Source organism: Cervus canadensis, chromosome 22, assembly GCF_019320065.1.
Source record: "Cervus canadensis isolate Bull #8, Minnesota chromosome 22, ASM1932006v1, whole genome shotgun sequence".
Classification (NCBI taxonomy): domain Eukaryota; kingdom Metazoa; phylum Chordata; class Mammalia; order Artiodactyla; family Cervidae; genus Cervus; species Cervus canadensis.
Window position 1 is genome coordinate 8,515,074 of NC_057407.1, and position 19,544 is coordinate 8,534,617.

The 19,544-nt window shown below is 38.9% G+C and overlaps 1 protein-coding gene across 2 annotated transcripts in view; it reads right to left on the reverse strand.

Annotated features, from left to right (window-relative positions):
* The window catches only part of SMARCC1 (SWI/SNF related, matrix associated, actin dependent regulator of chromatin subfamily c member 1), a 123,201-nt gene that overhangs the window by 46,875 nt on the left and 56,782 nt on the right, over positions 1–19,544 (reverse strand). For both annotated transcript variants that reach the window (XM_043443315.1, XM_043443314.1), the window contains exons 17-21: positions 19,058–19,211; positions 18,053–18,166; positions 16,195–16,254; positions 9,638–9,896; positions 8,743–8,904 (exon numbers count right to left, since the gene is read on the reverse strand). In XM_043443315.1, coding sequence (XP_043299250.1) covers positions 8,743–8,904; positions 9,638–9,896; positions 16,195–16,254; positions 18,053–18,166; positions 19,058–19,211 — 749 coding nt within the window. The remainder of the gene's footprint in view (positions 1–8,742; positions 8,905–9,637; positions 9,897–16,194; positions 16,255–18,052; positions 18,167–19,057; positions 19,212–19,544) is intronic.

Below are 19,544 nucleotides of genomic sequence, written 5' to 3' on the forward strand. Positions count from 1 at the left end.
TCCCTTTTCACTCTAAGTGTGGAATATGACTTTCCAGATGCTACATGATGAAGGTAGTTACAGAAATGTGCACCTATGTATAATTTTGTTTTAAAAACTTTCCCAGTTTCAATTTTTAATATAGTAAAAAATATCAATGATATAATCCAGATAAATGGAAGCATTTGGGGTTCCTTGATATTTTTAAATAGTCAAAGAAGTCCTGAGACCAAAAAATTTTAGAAATGTGATTCCAATAAGTTTTGTCTTCCCAGGAAAGGGGAAAATGAGGTCCAAGGTAGGAACTCACAGTAGGAACATTTCTGGGAGAATAATCAGGTCATTCCCTGTATTAAAGTCCAAACATCCCATAAAGCTGGCAATACCATCCAAGCAAGCTCACGAGCCTGTATCATTCTCTATAACCTCACTCCAGCTTCCGTACGCTGTTCTCTTTCTACATCCTTATTTGAATTTTGTATTATGGCCAACCAGGTTTACTTCTCACCTTTTAAACAACCTTCCACTTCCACCTCTGGGCCTTTGTTCATGTTGTTCTACAGAATAGAAAATTATACTTGCTCCAAGCTGGCTCAGTGACATTCTAAACCTCTTTTTCAATACTCAGCTCAAATCCTACTTTCTTTGTGAAATCTTCTTTAGTCTAAAATTACACAACCCGTTGTGTTCCTTCTTACAGCACTTCCTTTGTAGTCCTCCTTGAACAATACTATACTTCATTCTATCTCCAATCCTCCAATAATGAATTATTTTTCTATGTTTATGTAACTCATCATAAAATAGACTCCCAATTATTAGTATTATCTGTCTTACATAACTGCCCCATAGCAAGAGAGCTATATCAAGTAAGCATAGTATCTGATTTGATTTTTAAAAGTCACCTAAGGGCAGACAATTATATACATGAAGCCAATTTCTTCCTAAAAATTCTTGTCCTACCATCTACTGAATGAGTCATTAGATAAGTCACTTATATCCTGGATAGTCCTTACAGGTTAAATATCCTATTCTGAGCTGCTCAGAAGTCTGAATCTCTATTTCAATGCCTCTTGATACAGATCTGAAAGAGCCCTTAAAATATAACAGTGACAAAGAGAACAGAGAAGTCCACTCCACATGACGCAGGCTGAAGATCAAATACTGATCCCCTGTTTCCTTAGGTTCACGAGCCTAGCATGGTCTCACACACTGGTGTTTTAGAAGGGCCTGATTTTAAAGATGTTATGGGAATCCTCCGGGTGAGAAGAATGAGGCTATTTATATGCTATAAACAGTATCTGTGGCAAGAATTTTAACAGGCACTTCTGGGCTTTATGTTCCTAGAAAGTGACCTTTTCAACACTATTATTATCAGGATGCTCTTCTTCACCTCCTGATGGACTACAGACTAGTTCTTAACCTTCTCAAAAACTAGGAATAATGAGTTAGATTCTTCTACACAGAGCTGTGACAAATGCTCAAGATACACTCCTCGAGTCCAGTATTCCACAAGGCGTTCAGGAGCTCAGGGGACAATTCACTCACTGGTATAAAAGAATCTTCTCTGAACACTCTATAAATAATAATATCTGTGATTCAATTTCCCTGAAAGCATAGTCAATGGTAAGGAAAAAGCATCAATGAACTTAATCTTTCAAATTTCTCTAAACCAGAATTAAGATACAGACAGTGAATCTACTCAGCATGCAAAACAATAAAATAAAGTAAAACCCATACTCCAGATTCAGTTCAGTCGCTCAGTCATGTCCGACTCTTTGCAACCCCATGAACCGCAGCATGCCAGGCTTCCCTGTCCATCACCAACTCTCAGAGTCCACTCAAACCCAATGTCCATTGAGTTGGTGATGCCATCCAACCATCTCATCCTCTGTTGTACCCCTCTTCTCTTGCCCTCAATCTTTCCCAGCATCAGGGTCTTTCCAAATGAATCAGCTCTTCGCATCAGGTGGCCAAAGTATTGCAGTTTCAGCTTCAACCTCAGTCCTACCAATGAACACTCAGGACTGATCTCCTTTAGGATGGACTGGTTGGATCTCCTTGCAGTCCAAGGGATTCTCAAGAGTTTTCTCCAACACCACAGTTCAAAAGCATCAATTCTTCACCGCTCAGCTTTCTTTATAGTCCAACTCTCACATCCATATGTGACCACTGGAAAAACCATAGCCTTGACTAGGCAGACCTATGTTGACAAAGTAATGTCTCTGCTTTTCAATATGCTGTCTAGGTTGGTCATAACTTTCCTTCCAAGGAGTAAGCGCCATTTAATCTCATGGCTGCAATCACCATCTGCAGTGATTTTGGAGCCCTGAAGAAAAAAGTCATTCACTAAGTTTCCACTGTTTCCCCATCTATTTGCCTTCAGATTAGGCAATACAAATGGATACAATAATATGTATTTAACAGACTCCTGACTGGCCCCTGAATATATATGCACATTCCAACACCCTAAGGGGAAGGGCTGATGACCTTAAGTGGCTAAGAGTCACTGTATTATGATATTTATTTAGGAAAACGTCCTTATCCTTAGGAGACACATGCTGAGTTACTTAGTGGGGATAAAAAGAATCATGAGGTATACGACTTACTTTGAAATAATCCACAAAGATAATAAAATAGAAATTGTTTATTTAGATGCCTAGATAGATTACAATGGCAAAGTTGAATCTAACTGGTAGGCATAGGAGACTCCACTGTGCTATCCTATCAACTTTTCAGTATGTTTGGCTAAAAATAAACAGATGATCATAAAGGCAATTCTGTTTCATTTCCAGGTCAAATTAAAAAAAAAAAAAAAAAGAAGTTCTTTAATAAAAGACTTGTTGATAAAATAAAAAAAATTTAATATTCAAACACAGTACATAGTTATTACAAAAATATATCAATTTAACAATTTCTAGATGGGGTCTATTCTCAACCGAACAGAATAAAACATTAAAACACAGGTTACAGCCTGACACTCTTCTGCTCAAACCCCTCCTTTGGCTCCACCTCCAAGTAAAGGTTAAACTGCTACAATGGCCCACAAGGCCCCTCACTGTCTCCCCTGACCTCCTCTACCCTGCAGCCCAGCTACCTGTCTGTGACTCTCCTTGCTATTCCTCCATATAGCAGGCAGCTCCTGTCCAAAGGCCTATATGTTGGCTGCGCCCCATGCCTTGAACCCTCTGATCTTGGATGTCTACAGAGCTCCCTTCCTCATCTTCTACTTATATCCTTGCTTGAATGTCACTTTCATGGTGAGACATTCATTCCCCTAACCATTTAAAATTGTAATTCCCCACACTTCACTCTTATCGATGAGTCCCTGCTCTGATTTTCATGATGCCAGGTACCGGCCAAAACACTCTATATTTACATTTAATTTATACATTCTAATTCCATCTTCCACCGCTAAAATAAAAGTCCACAAGGGCAGGAATTTTGGACGAATTTGTTTACCAGTACTCGGACACCCAGAACACAATGAGACACCATGGTAAGACAACATATTTACAGTCTCCTTTATCTCTGAGGGGTGGGGGGAGGTGGGGGGGGGTACACCTAGAGTCTAGCTTAAAACTGATCTCCCATCCAAGAATGCTTGTGTTTTAGGCTCATACACTGAATCGCACTGATTGAATTTTCCTGTGTGTTTCTTAACTCTTAATCCTGTAGAGATGAATCACCCACAGCCACTCTTCCCAGTAGTCATGTATGGGTGTGAGAATTGGACTATAAAGAAATCTGAGCACCAAAGAATTGATGCTTTTGAACTGCGACTGCATGGAGATCCAACCAGTCCACCCTAAAGGAAATCAACCCTGAATATTCACTGGAAGGACTGATGCTGAAGCTGAAACACCAATACTTTGGCCATCTGATGCGAAGAGCTGATTCATTTGAAAAGACCCTGATGCTGGGCAAGATTGAAGGCGGTAGAAGAGGACGACAGAGGATGAGATGGTTGGATGTCATCACCAACTCAATGGACATGAGTCTGAGTAAACTCCGGGAGTTGGTGATGGATGGGGGAAGACTGGCGTGCTGCAGTCCATGGGGTTGCAAAGAGTCGGACACGACTGAGCGACTGAACTGAACTGAACTCTTCCCAGTACATCTGCCTGACTCCTGTAGAGCTGAGGTGTTCAGGAGGGCCTAGGTCTTTTTCTACTGTATTTGTCATACTATATAAGGCAAAACATACAATGGAGCCATTAGGCCTTTAATGATCCCTGTTTAATGAATGAAAAATATACAAACATACCTATGTAGTTTACAGAAAGAGGTTGAGGAAAGAAGAAAGGGTCAGAGATATTTAGGTTCAAATTTTAGTCCATTCTTAACAAGCATGCCAATGTAATCTGCCAACACAAGGTCACTTTCTCCAAAGGGCTGTTCTGAAAAGAATCTCAAATGACCAAACAGAGTCCCTATATAGGAACCTCCCTGGTGGTCCAGGGGCTAGGACTCTGCACTCCCACTGCAGAGGGCCTGCGTTTGATTCCTGGAAGGGGAACTAGATCACACACGCCACAACTAGATTCCACACGCCACAACTAAGACCTGCCCACCGCAGTGAAATAAATAAAAACAAAAATATTTTAAAAAACCCTATATAATGTGTGAAAAATATGGGTGCTCAGAAAGAAATGTTGGTTTATAATGACTTCCAAGCAATGTTTAAAATTTCTTTCTATTTCTTTTGTCGTAACTTCTCCCATCTTTCCCACAAGCAAATAAAATCTCATATTTTTAGGTTATCATTTTTTCTATTCCTAGGATGGTCTCTGGTCAAACAAAAACCCATACAAACCCATACCAAAAAAAATCAGTAGATACTAATCAACGAGTAGAATGTTAAAGAGGATGAACTGAACAAAATCCTAACCTGACACTTCTTTACTAAATAATTCTCATGAGAAATCATAATAAATGAAATTCACATAATAAACAAAAATGTATCAAGTTTTATTTCACCAAATACTCCCTTGCAATTCACAATAACAAGTTAGATAAGGGACTGCCCTGTTGGCACAGTGGATAAGAATTTGCCCCCTAATTCAGGGGACACAGGTTCAATCCCTGACTCAGGGATTCCACATGCTATGGTGCAACTAAGTCCATGAACCACAACTATTTGAGCCTGTGCTCTAGAGCCTGCGAGCTGAGACTACTGAGCCCCGTGCTATAACTACTGAAGCTGGTGCACTCAGAGCCCGTCCACAACAAGAGAAGTCAGTGTGGTGAAAAGCACGCGTACCCCAACTAGAGTAGCCCCTACTTGCCACAACTAGAGAAAGCCTGTGCAAAGCAACAAAAACCCAGGGCAGTCAAAAATAAAAACAAACAAACAAACAAAAGACAGGCTAACGAGAGAAATCCAAAGTCTTATGTTTCATAAGGAAACATTTTTCTCCATATTATTTCATCATCATCAATACATATTAGTGCAACTGTAAATTAAGTATCACAATAAAAAGTATGATTAATCTACCACCCAAGCATGATATTATCTTGATAAGGAAAACCTACGTCATTCTATCTTCAAATCTGTGTGCTACGTATAAAGCACTATTTTGTTATATAAAGTGTAAGCTTAAATGTACATTTGATTCTTCCTTTCTTAGAACTCTGAACTTGGAATGTGGTTCAGAAAGATAGGAGGCATACTACTGATTCCCCACTACAACTGTGCTGAGTCAATTCTACAGGAAGTACCACTTGCTGTTTCCTAATTTATTCTGTTAGTCACAGCCCAAGATAAATCATTTTAACTATAATAGGCCAGCATTAGTTATAGAATTCTGTTCATGACTCATTTAGAAATTCCACACCATCCTTGTTCTTTCCTTAACCCTATATAAATGGGGGCTGCTGTTCACTCACTCAGTCGTGTCTGACTCTTTGCGACTGCATGAACTGCAGCACGCCAGGCTTCCCTGTCCTTCACTATACACGTCCCTGAGTTTGCTCAAACTCATGTCCACTGAATCTGTTATACCATCCAACCGTCTCATCCTCTGTCATCTCCTTCTCCTGCCCTCAATCTTTCCCCACATCACGGTCTTATTAAATGGTAAAAGGACCCAAATTCTGCGGCTGCAACTAGTGAGTACACAATGCACTTCAAAAAGGTTAGCAAGCAAGGCTACCTCCAGGTACTATGAGTGAAGCTTACTGTTCATGTCATTCAAACAGTCACCCTGTGGAGTCTCCAGTGCTTCCTGCAGCAGTCTGATTCAAGCTTTGTACACTGTAGAAACCATACGTTCATTAATGAATCAGGAAAATCTAGCCTCACAAGACTGAGGTTGCTTGATTTTGGGGGGAGGTGTGGGGAAGAAGTCCTCTTTTAAATCCCACTAAACCAGAAATGGCCAACTTTGCAACCTGTTTCTTAACCACTAATGCTTTATGGTATTATCTACCAAAATTTTTTAAACAGATTTATATGTAAAAGCATGTCTCGGCTACTGCAAAGTACAGAAACACTTTTTGAATCAAATAAGAAGGCTTTGCCAACCCTTTTCAACACCATGACCATAGGGAACCAAAAGACCCTACAAATGAACCAAAAACACACAAAAAAACGTTGAGGAAAATAAGACCTTTCCCAGGCATTCAATAGACCCAGGTTTTCCTGGCCTGAACTGGGCATTGCCACATGGTGTAGAATCAACAAAAAGCAACAGAGACGTGGCCTGGCTTGCTAATTTCTGTCTCCATCTAAGAGAAAAGAAAATAGTGTGCTTTCAAACTCAGAAATACTGTGGATACTGTAAATTAGTTTTTAATTCAAAGCCTTGGTACTCTGGATTAGTAACCAATATTAAGAACAGTTAGGTCAATAATGTGTTCTTAGGGCTGGAGTGAGAGGTTTCATGAATCTGAAAATCTGTTTTCATATTTGCAAACTAAAACTGCTAGACTGATACTTTAAAGAAAGCAGAGAAAACAATAGGGGTAGGTCCTATGGCAACTCACGGAAACTAGCATCTACTCAAACCACCTAGAACAGAGCACCAGGAGTTCAAACGGTATCATCTTCAGAGTATTGGAACTAAGACAATGACAGAACTATTAGGAAAGATGACAGCAATAAACATTTAGCTTGAGTTATTCATCAGAAATTGTTTCACAATGAATGAAAAAATTGATGAACAATGTAAAAAACATTGGAAATACACAACTGATAACTGTATATAAAACAATTTTTCTTTAGTGTGAGAACAGGAACACTTCTCATTTGAGAAGTGGGTTGCCATTGCTTTCTCCAGGGAATCTTCTGGTCCCAGGGATCAAACCCGTGTCTCCTTCTTAACCACTGAGCCACCAGGAAAGCCCTATCTGTCTCCACATATTTACCTACTTGGAACATTTCATATAATTGCAATTACATAATATAATGTCTCTTTTCACTGGCTTCTTTTACCTATCAAAATGTTTACAAGTTACGTCCATGATGCAGAATATGTTAATACTTCATTCCATTTTATGGTCCAATAATATTCCACTGAATACCACATTTTGCTTATCCATTCAGTTGATGGGACATCTGAGTTGTTTCTACTTCTGGTTTTATGCTTTTTTTTGCATGCATGGCGAACAAACTAGATAATCTTAAAAATTCCTACAAAAACACACACTACCAAAACTATCCCCAAAAGAAAGAGAATAATTTCCTATAGCAAGTAAACAGATTTTGAATCAGTAGTCAAAAAACATTTCAAGTATAGCCACTTCAGAAAACAGTATGGAGGGTCTTCAGAAAACTACAACAAGTATTTATGTGAGAATGTGAAGAAATTAGAAACTTTATACACTGCTAGTGGGGAAAAAAAAAGGTAAAACCACTGTGCAAACAACTGAGTAGTGTCCCAAAAAGTTAATTACACAATTCTCACAAGATTCAGCAATTCCACTCCTAGGTACCCAAGAAGCAGAAAATATTATGTACATGAATGCTCATAACAGCATTATTCAAATGAATAAAAAGCACAAACAAACCAAATAGCCATGAACTGATTAATGGATTAGTAAAATGTGGTATATCCACCCAAGAATATTATCGAGCACAAGACATGAAGTACTGAATTAAACTACAACATGAATGAACTTCGAAAGCATTATGCTACAAGGAAGAAGTCAGACACAAAAGGCCACAAGAGTATGATTCCATTTATAAGAAATGTCCAGAATAGGCAACACCAGAGAGACAGAAAGCAGATTAATGGTTACCAGAGCTGAGGAGAGAAACAATGGGAAGTCACTGCTTAATTGATATGGGATTTCTTCTGGGGTGAGGAAAATGTCCTGGAATTAGATAGTGGTGATGAATGTACAACACAGAAATTTACTAGAAGCCACTGGATAATATACATTTAAAGTGAATAAAATGAAGAATTTCATATGAATTTTATTTCAATTTAAAAATAACCCAAAACAACAATCCACTCAGCAACATATAAATTAAAACCACCACAAAAGTCCATTTGGAATTCTTAGGTCTATAGGCTCAAAACCTACATTTAAAAACAGGCATCAGATACCTCACAACTGTGATTTATTAACAGTTAGGAGACAATTTTAAAAATTTCTATCATAGAAGAAAGAGATTTAAAAAATCATACATATTTTTAAGACCTAAGTTTATACTGATCATTGTAGTCACTTTTAAGTGCAAGCAAACCCAGTTATACTAGCAAGCTGACAAGAAAACACAACTACTATTAACCGTAGTCCTTGGGGGCAGCAGGGACTCACCCAGCTTCTCCGGCTCATCTGGTCCCGTGCCTGCAATGCAGCTGCTCTCCAGGCCATAGGTGGGATCCACCTTCCCAGAGGCTCGGGCTGCTTCTTGAACCTTCTTGACATGAGCCTCCACCAATTCCAGCGGCACCTCCTCCCGGACTCGAGAAAACTCCTCTGTGTAAGAATAAAAATGGAACAGTGATCTGGTGTCGCGTGAATATTTGCTTCAGTGTAAACTAGGAAATCTGACACAACACTAGTGTGTCGTGTGTAACCTAGTAACCTTTCTCGAGACTCAATCTGATCTATCCAAGGAAGTCAAGAAGGCCAAAGTCAACATGTACAGTGATGCAATTCCATGACTCTTATGTCTTACCTTACGTGCCACAGTTTTACTATATAAACAAGAGATTATGATCTTTAAATATCTATCAGTAATAATCAAAACTGCTGTCCAAATTTCATCTAACTCTGTTTGGATTTTAATCAAGAAAACAGTAAGGATGAAACAATCAGAAAGTCAAGAAAGAATTCTATAGTGTGAAAAAGTTCTAGTTAGAATTCATGCAACCCAAGAATGTTAAATAACTCCGTTTGCCAATTATGGAGTTAAACAGGAGTTAAATAACTCCTATTTGCCAAAAATCTGTATGAATCACAAAATACCATTAAAAACCACTGTTTCATCCCTCCAAATTCTTAAAAAATGCTCATAGTTCGAAAAATGTTGTATTTAACTGCTTTATTTAAAAAACATAATCTACTATCCTTAAGGGGTAATACATAAAACTGCAATGAGTGTAACAGCCAATAACACCTAAATCTGAGATAAAACTATCATGAAAGCAAGCATGAAACCTTGATCTGAAATGGTTATACTCGTGAGACAGCTTAAGAAAGTCCATACCCAAAGCCGCTTTGGCTGCAGCAGACGCCACACGAGGATCCACCACAGATGCCAAAAAAGCAACAGTGCTCATGACTGGGTTTCCTGACTGACTGAAGGGCACAGGCTGGTAGGCCAGGGGCCCCAGGGAAGCATCAGAATTCTCAAGGTATGGGTCCTCAATGGGAAGCCTCAAGAAGTGGAGGATGCATTCATCCTGAGTGCGACTTCCAACGTGCTCTGACACTTTGTTCCAATCATCCTTATACATCTCCAGAGCCTGTGAGGGGAAAAAACAGGAGCTTTAATATCAGGTAACAAGGAAGTAATACTTAATGACATCAGAAGCCTACGACTATTCTTTAGATGGGCTTTAAATTAAAAACAGTAAAGAAAATAGTTATACTGTTCCTAGCAGGTAGTTCTGATTGCTTTCCTTATTATATTAAATTCTCAGTGAAGAAAAACAAATAAAAGGCATGTACATTACAAAGAATTGTGGTGCTGGAGAAGACTCCTTAGAGTCCCTTGGACTGCAGAGAGATCAAACCAGTCAATCCTAAAGGAAATGAACCCTGAATATTCACTGGACAGATGCTGAAGCTGAAGCTCCAATACTCTGGCGACCTGATGTGACAACCAGCTCACTGGAAAAGATCCTGATGCTGGGAAAGACTGAGGGCAGGAGAAGAAGGAGACGACAAAGATCCTGATGCTGGGAAAGACTGAGGGCAGGAGAAGGGGACAACAAAGGATGAGATGGTTAGGTGGCATTACCAACTCAACAGACGTGTTTGAGCAAACTCCAGGAGAGATTGTCTTGATACTTTCCAGCATAACCTTTCCAGATGAGCTTACTTTTAAGCTTTTTTCTTTGTTCATTTTCCTTTAGCCAGAGAAAAGTAAGAAAGATCAGGAAGTTTTTTCCCAGAATAAAGCTAAGGTATTGACATGCAGAATTCAAGCCACAGTCAGCATCCAGAAAACCACGAGGCTGAGAAACAGTGAAGTTCTGAGCCTGAGCACCGATAGATGCATTACATAAGAGGGGCGGAATGAAGAGATGTTTTCAAAACAACATGCTGACAGACCTCCAGGAAGGAAAAGGGTGACATACAGAAAAATGTTATTAGTAGACATTTTACACAACATTTACACAACACCTTCACTCCTCCTATCATCACTGGGGTCTTCACCACTGCTTACTTGGATTCTTAGAATTGCCTGTCTCTACCCTTAAATTCATCCTTCTTCCTGTTGCTGGATGTATGACACAGCAGACTGTCTCTTGCCTGCCTAACACTAGTTCAGTTCTCACCATTATGTTACGGAATTAAGGTCAAGCACGACAGGGATCTGCTAATTCTTCCACCTCACCATCATATTCTTTAATGTCCTGGGAATACCCAGATCCCACATCCTAAGTATTGTGTGTATGTACAGTTTGTTCTGTACTAGAAATATCATGGACCAGAACCAATACCAGCACCCTACTCCAGGAAGCTGTCCATTATATCTTATCTACCCAGGCCAGCTACAGAGACACTCCTCTGTACGTCTTATGCTCCAGTCACACCTCTAATCATGTTTCAATCAGTTTCTGTCACACACTAGACTATGAATTACTGAACTGTAGACACTATGGGCTAGTCATCTCAATCTGTCTGCCACAGTGCCTGAAACACAGTACCAAATAAAATGTGCTGAATTTAATCACAGGTAGGCAAACTAAATTAAGAAAGGAATATTACTTTTCCATGACTCCAAGCATTAAAAGAAAAAAGAAAAATTCTGGGGAATTCCCTGGCAGTAGAGTGGTTAGGACTCTACTGCCAGGGGCAAAGGTGTGATCCCTGGTTGGGGAACTAAGATCCTGAAAGCCGAGGAGTGTAGACAAAAACAAACACCACCCCATGATTTTTAAAAAGGCCTTTCTTCAAGACAACTGGAAGCTGAAGTGTAATATAAAATTATACAGGAAGATACCTAGTAAGCAGCCTATGTGATATGCTTGCCTGATAAAATGGTATGATTTGGGGGAGGGAGAGCGGACAACAATAAACTCTAACGAGTCTTCCAAATGCATTTATCAGGGTGAAATTGACCAAGTTTTTGGTTATAAATCGATTAAAAAATTTTCTTCTGACTTCATGTTCTTAAGCTATTAATTATCGATAAATAAATAATAAAAACAGAAGGTGTGAATGGTCAACAATACTGTTGGGAAGGCTTTTATATTCCTCTGTGTAAGTGCAGACATCTGTTGGTTCAACAGCATGTTTAAAAGGAAAATCAACCGGTTGTAAAGTCTCCAGCTGCAGGAGAGAAAACACACTATTGTGTGGAGATCTGTGGCTTTCTGGGATATGTTCAGGGTAAACAGTAGCTCTGCCATTCTGACCTCACTCTTTATTTACTATCCACTAATCTTAACCAGTCAATCTTACGGGAAATCAACCCTGAATACTTGTTGGAAGGACTGATGCTGAAGTTGAAACTCCATTATTTTGGTCATCTGATGCGAACGTCCCCGATACTGGGAAAGATTGTGGGCAGAAGGAGAAGAGGCCATCAGAGGACCAGATGGCTGGATGGTATTACCGATTCAATGGATATGAACCTGGGCAAACTCCAGGAGATAGTGAAAGACAGGGAGGTCTGGTGTGCTGCAACCCATGGGATTGCAAAGAGCTGGGACACAAAGAAGAAAACTCTTGAGTATAAATGTGCAGCAAGGAAAAGAACTGACAGGAGAATACTGTTTCAGGCAATACTGCACAACTGCATCTCTCCCCAGAGCCTACAGATTCTATATGAGCAATACAAAAGCACTTCCCATACGTTTCTCCAAAAGGACTTAGAACTGTAAAATCAACACATATGACTAGACAAGACAGCCCTGAGTTAAAAGAAAAAGGAGTTCAGAAAGAAGCTCTCTGCATACCAATGACACTGAAAGGACAGACAAGAACAAATGAAAACAGTGGTAAAAACGCAAAAGGAAAAAAAAAAAAAGAAAAAAAAAAAACGCAAAAGGAACAAATCTTTTGATTATAGACAGACACAGAGAAAGAGACAGTGAGAAGAGAGAATAAGGAAAGTAGAAGAGGGTGGTAAAAATGAAAAAGGAAGAGTTAATATACCATTAGAATTTTTCATGAACCATGACTGTTGGAACAATTCATAAAATCAAATTAGAGCAAAACAGATACGTGTGACACCACCTGGCCCAAAGGATCGCAAAGTGTGATCTGGAAACTCACAGAGCACCAGACCCCTTCACAGAAACTGAGAGATCAAAATAATAACACTAGGACATTACTGTCTTACTTGTTATGTCGACATGTGCACAATGGCACAAAAGCAATGGGGGGTGAACCACTGTCTTAAGGGTCATTTAATTCCTCATTACCACATACTTGAAGAAACCAAATAAGCCAACCTTACTTAAATATTTCCTGGATGAAATAGTAAAAGTGATTTTTATTGAATCTAATTATCTTAGCCCATGTATTTTCAATATTTGGTGTTATGAAATGCCAGGTAAACAGGAGGACTACCAACTCTCGAAGCGTAACTATCTAAAGGAAAAGCACTTGTGTGATTAAGTTTCAAGTTCAAGAGCCACTCTCTTCTCCAAGTATCACTGTCACTAGAACGAAACGCTAACACACCACAGTTTTACAGACACAGATGTCTGGCAGACATTTTCTCAAAAATAAACAATGATTCTCAAAAATATCACTCCAAGGAAAACAACTGATACTGTCTGTTGCCAACAATTGAATGAAAAATTACAATTCTGAAAATCATGCATCTGCCATGAAAGCTTGTTCTACTCTCTAGAAGACTTCCTAATGAGACTGGTACCAATATTATCAATTTGCATTTTTTGATATTGTATAATGAACTGCATCAACATTTGGAAGATCTGCAAAAATCAGAAAACCAGTATTTTCCAACTTATCAATGAAAGACGCTATGTAATCATACATGGGTATAAGATCCATTACTAGTCCAACAGGAGAGGCCAATGGATTTCACACAGCAACTAACCTGTAAGAAACTACCAGTGGTCAAGGTTTAATGTGATACTGTACAAGCATACCTTAGAGATGCTGCAGTTTCAATTCTGGACCACTGTGATAAAGTGAGGATTGCAATAAAGCAAGTCACACAGGTATGTTGGCTTTTACAGTGCATATAAAAGTTATAGTCATACTATGCTGTAGTCTACTAAGTATGCAATAGCTTTATGTCTTTAAAAAAAAAATGCATGTATCTTCATTTTAAAATACTTTGTTGCTAGTGCTTCCTCCATAGCTCAGTGGTAAAGAATCCGCCTGCCAATGCAGGAGACACAGATTGGATCCCTTGTCTGGGAAGGTCCCACATGCCAAGTAGCAACAGAGCGCATGCACTGCAACTATTAAGCCTGTGCTCTAGAGCCTGAGAGCTGCAACTACTCAGTCCAGGAGCTGCAACTACTGAAGCCCTAGCAACCTAGAGACCATGCTCCACAACAAGAGAAGCCACTGGAATGAGAAGCTCAAACACTGTGATGAAGCGTAGCCCCCACTTGCCGCGACTAGAGAAAAGCTCCCATGGCAATAATGACCCAGAACAGACATAAATAAATAAATTAATTTTTAAAAATACTTTGCTACTAAAAAATGCTAACTATCACCTGAAAGTAAAAGTCGCTCAGTCATGTCCGACTCTTTGCGACCCCATGAACTATAGAGTCCATGGAATTCTCCAGGCCAAAACAGTGGAGTGGATAGCTATCCTCACTCCAGGGTATCTTCCCAACCCAGGGATCAAACCCAGCAGGCGGATTCTTTACCAGCTGAGGCACAGGGGAAGCCCAAGAATACTGGAGTGGGTAGCCTTATCCCTTTTCCAGAGCATCTTCCCAACCCAGGAATCAAATCTGGGTCTCCTGCATTGCAGGAGGATTCTTCACCAGCTGAGCTATCTATCAGGGAAGCCCATAACCGTCATCTGAGCCTTCAGTGAATGATCTTTTTGAAATAGTAACATCTAAGATCACAGATCACTGTAAACAAATATAATTAACAATAAAAAGTTTAAAACATTCTGAGAATTACCAAAATGTGACACAGACACAAGGTGAACAAATACTGTTGGAAAAATGGCACCAACAGACTTGCTTAATGCCTTCAGTATGTTTTTTTAAAAAAGCGGGGGGCGGGGGGGGCAGGGCAGATGCCTATATCAAAGAATATAACTATTTATCTGAAAAGGTCATTAAGGTATTTCTCCTGCTTCTAACTACATATCCAGGTGGTAACAGACTTGCCTAATAAACTAAATATACCTAATGGACAAGCAAATTATGAAAATTCAGGGCCATCTAGTCAAACCTATGGTTTTTCCAATGGTCATGTATGGATGTGAGAGCTGGACCATAAAGAAAGCTGAGCACTGAAGAATTGATGCTTTTGAACTATGGTGTTGGAGAAGACTCTTGAGAATCCCTTGGACAGCAAGGAGATCCAACCAGTCCATCCTAAAGGAGATCAGTCCTGGGTGTTCATTGGAAGGACTTATGTTGAAGCTGAAACTCCAATACTTCGGCCACCTGACACGAAGAGCTGACTCATCTGAAAAGACCCTGATGCTGGGAAAGATTGAGGGCAGGAGGAGAAGGGGATGACAGAGGATGAGATGACTGGATGGCATCACCAACTCAATGCACATGAGTTTGGGTAAACTCCAGGAGTTGGTGATGGACAGGGAGGCCTGGCATCCTGCGGTTCACGGGGTCGCAAAGAGACACAACTGAGCAACTGAACTGAACTGAAGACAAACAGTTCTCCTCTGAAAATGGTTGATAAATATGAAACCAAAATTTCTCTTTTTCCTATTCTTCAGAGTACAATTAAGTGATCTGCAAGAATCTCCAACGACATAAGGAAACTGAAAAAAGCAACATGCTGATGGACAGAGATACTGTGTATAATCACAAATTCATCATAGAGTCTTCACCTTTCATTCACAAGGTAATTTTTTCAATGGCAGGTATTTTCAGCCACTTTTCTGAAATCCTTTTGGGAGATACGGAGGTTGCATGCTCAAATGCATAGAAACACTAGGGAACTAATCTACAATGACTGACACGGTCTAAGTTAAGAAAAACTGGATATGAAGAAATGCCCCAATTCAAAGAAACATCTGCTGGCCAAGGAGATAATTATTGCTGTGTGAGAACAAGGGTCCAGAGTTGCTAGATCTTCTAATTATGGAGGAAGAGTTAGAAATCTAGACTACCTTGGCAAAGTTCCAATATTTGTTGGTAACAGATTTAAAGTAAAAAAACTCAACCCGAGCCAAAATAACACATATCCAAGCTTGATGTCCCCTACTGACAACCAGCACACTGTTACCTCTAGTGTGATACACAAACTTTAACAGTCCAAGAACATTCTAGTAAAACTCACTGCATGGACTTAATATTTTTAGGATAAATTTCAAAGGTATATTTAAAATGCTAGGCACAGAAACTTAGCACTCATCTCATAAGAATAAAGGGGCTCCACCATTACTGTGCTTACCTCCAGGAGTAGAAGGGTCTCCTGTTCCGTCCATTCTCTTCCAGCACTAGCACCTTTACTCTAAAGAAAAAAATTCAGAAACTATTTAACTCATTCCTAAAGGCTGAATATGGAGCTCATCAGATCTCCTAAGTTCCGGGGACTGTTTTCTGCAAACCACCAAAATAAGTCCCTGAATAACAGGAATAAAACATGTAAGGAACTTAAACTCACAAGAGAAAGACTGTTTTATTTCAAAGATTTCTTACTGTCTACCAAGAACTCATGGACTACTTAGACATGGATCACTTACACTACTTATTTCTACTATTTTGGTATTTAAAAACACCTTTTTAATCTACAACAGCATAGCATGTTAATGCATACTATGGATGCACTATAATATTAAAACATAAAACAAATGTTTGGTATACCTTGAAGGCTGTACTTTATCCAAGATTTTAAGGACAAACTGTACTACACATAAGGCACTCTGGCAGATACTTTACTCCAATTGCAAGAGGTTCATATTACCTCATATTTAACATCTCTTGATTAATAAAATCTTCAAGTGACTCCCTAAACTCCAAATCACTTTTTTCATGAGAATCTTTGTTAACTTACAAGTGAGCCTGTGTCCTCTTGATTAATACCTTTATCATTAAGAGATGCCTCTATTTAATTCTGGTAAAACAACTTGTTTTGATGTCTACATTTACAAATATTAATATAGTGACTTTGGCTTTCTTTTGTCTTTCCCATTCATTTTCATTTAGTCTGTGTCTTTATATTTTGAGTGTCTCAGACAATATATGTTCTCGATTTTTCATCTAATTTGACAATCTCTGCTGCTCAATCAAAACATTAAAACCATTAATGTGCAATTCAATATAACTGTTCCTATGGTCTTTATTCCTTCCTAGCCATCATATGTTTCCACTTGGAATCACTACCCTTCAACTTAAAAGAATTTCCTTCAGCTTTCCTACACCTTGCACTAGTTCCACCTTTTGAATGTCTGTGAAGGTCTTTACTATACTTTCAATTTTGAAAGGTATTTCTACTGAATACAGAATTTCAGAGTGACAGTTTCCCTTTCAGCATTTAAAAATATTTTTACGTTGTCCTCTGGCTCCTATCATTTCTGCTGAAAAGGCAGACATCAGTTTTATCATTGTGCCATTGACTTTAATGTGCCCACTTCCACCCCCACTCTCCTTGGTTGCTTTAGTACATCAGTTTTAAGAGTTTTAACATCAAATGCCCAAGTATGCTTTTCTCTGTATTCAATCTCTCTTATTCTGAGCATTGCTATTTTTTCATTAGTTATGGAAATTTTTTAACCCTTACACTTTCAAATATCAGTTCTGCGCCATTATCTCTCCCTTTATGGGTCTCTATTAATGATAAATAAGTCTTTCTTCTGACTGTATCTCATGTGTCTCTTGCATTCTTTTCTCTTTGTTCTGTCCCCCTCAACTTCAACCATATTTTTTTCTCTTGGTGTTTCAATATATCTGTCCTGTCTTCGGCTGTGTCCAGTCTTCTGTTATACCCATCCAGTGGGTTAATTTCAGGTATAGTTTTTAACTGTTCAACAGGTATTTGATTCTTTCTATATATTCACCTTCTCTGTTGAAATTCTCCATTTTCTCCTCATTTTAACATATTAATCAAAGTTATTTTTATATACCTATCTTCTAACCACACCATATAATGACTTCTATAAAATGCCATCAGATTTATGAAGAAAGTTCACCTCCTTACCCTACGAAAAGTAAATCAAGTTTCTTACAGAAAATGCTGCTTCTTAGAAGTAAAAAGGACAAACACGATATGCTAGATTGTAGTCCATATGTCCCTATCAAAAAATCCTTACCTTTGCTAAGGTTTTCTTGGAGTAGATGTCAGTACGAAGACCAAAGTTCTGCAAATCAATTGGTTTTTCCTTGTTCTTCTCAGGAAAATTTAACATTTGCTGAGCAGCAGGAATCTATGAGTCAAATAAACGATAAATGGCTGTACTAACCTCTACAAAGTCAAGGGGACAGAAGTTTTTAAGGCTGTTTAACACTGGCACTTAAATGACTCCTGGTGGAGATTCTACAAAACAAACACACAAACAAAAAACCTTACGCTAAACTAACAAAATTTCAACATATAAGAAACTTTTTTTTGCCTGTTAAGTCATAGAGACAACAGACACATTTTCCTTAATGTTTCACAGTGGGGGCAATTTATAGGTTTCCTTTGTGTTATTACAATAGAATGATACACATAATACAATTGACATAATCGTTTCAAGAACGTGTGCATGGATGTCCACTTTCCAAATGTTAAGGGAAGGGAAGAAGTTCTAAACAATTTAAATAGTCTGCTTCTTGATTACTGTCTTTGATGGCAGAGGTGATAAAGGAGTCATGAATTATGAAAGTAAATCTGTAACATGATAAGATAAAGCACAGACTCTTGGGATTAAGGAGAGAGCATTATCTTAAAACATAAAAAATTCTTATGGACTCAAACATTTACAACAGATAAAAACAAACACAACCTACCAGCTAAGAGACAGCACAATTATATAATAGTAATTCTTGTGAACACAAGTAGTAGAAATGGTTGTCTGTTATTACACAGACCTGAAGAATGAAAACTGAAACTGTTAGTCACTCAGTCGTGTCTAACTCTTTGCAACCCCATGGATTTTGGCCCACTAGGCTCCTCTGTCCATGAGATTTTTCAGGCAAGAATACTAGAGTGGGTTGCCATTTCCTTCTCCAGGAGATCTTCCGGACCCAGGGATCAAACCCTGGTCTCCTGGAATGCAGGCAGATTCTTTACCATCTGAACCACCAGACCTGAAGAATAAGTGGTATTAATTTACCTGAGGTGATCGAAGATGTAGAGGAACAAGCCCCGAGGGGGTATCAGCTAACACATTGAAATGAGGAGTTGGAGGAGGCCCCATTGCCATGGGTCGACTTTCTGGATCCACTTGGTAATTAACAAGCCCCCACTGCTCTAAAAAGGCATGAACCCTGAAGGATAAATGTCTGAAAGTTAAAATCTAGAGAATGTACCTCATCATCTTCATAACCATCATCACATTTCATTAAAAAAAAAAAAACAAGTGAACACGTTCTTTTGCAGGTTATGAACCTTCACAAAGTAACTGACAGTTTTGGTTTGAGGGACAGTCTACAAACTCAAAATGTTAATAATATAGCACCCCCAAACCAAGTGGAAAGCCTCATCATTTCAACCACAAAAATGAGAACAAATGCCTGTGTAGGTCCACGGTGAAGGAATTCACACATAAACCAAACTCACAAATGGAAATCTACTTTTTCTCTTCTTTAGACAGATTTAGG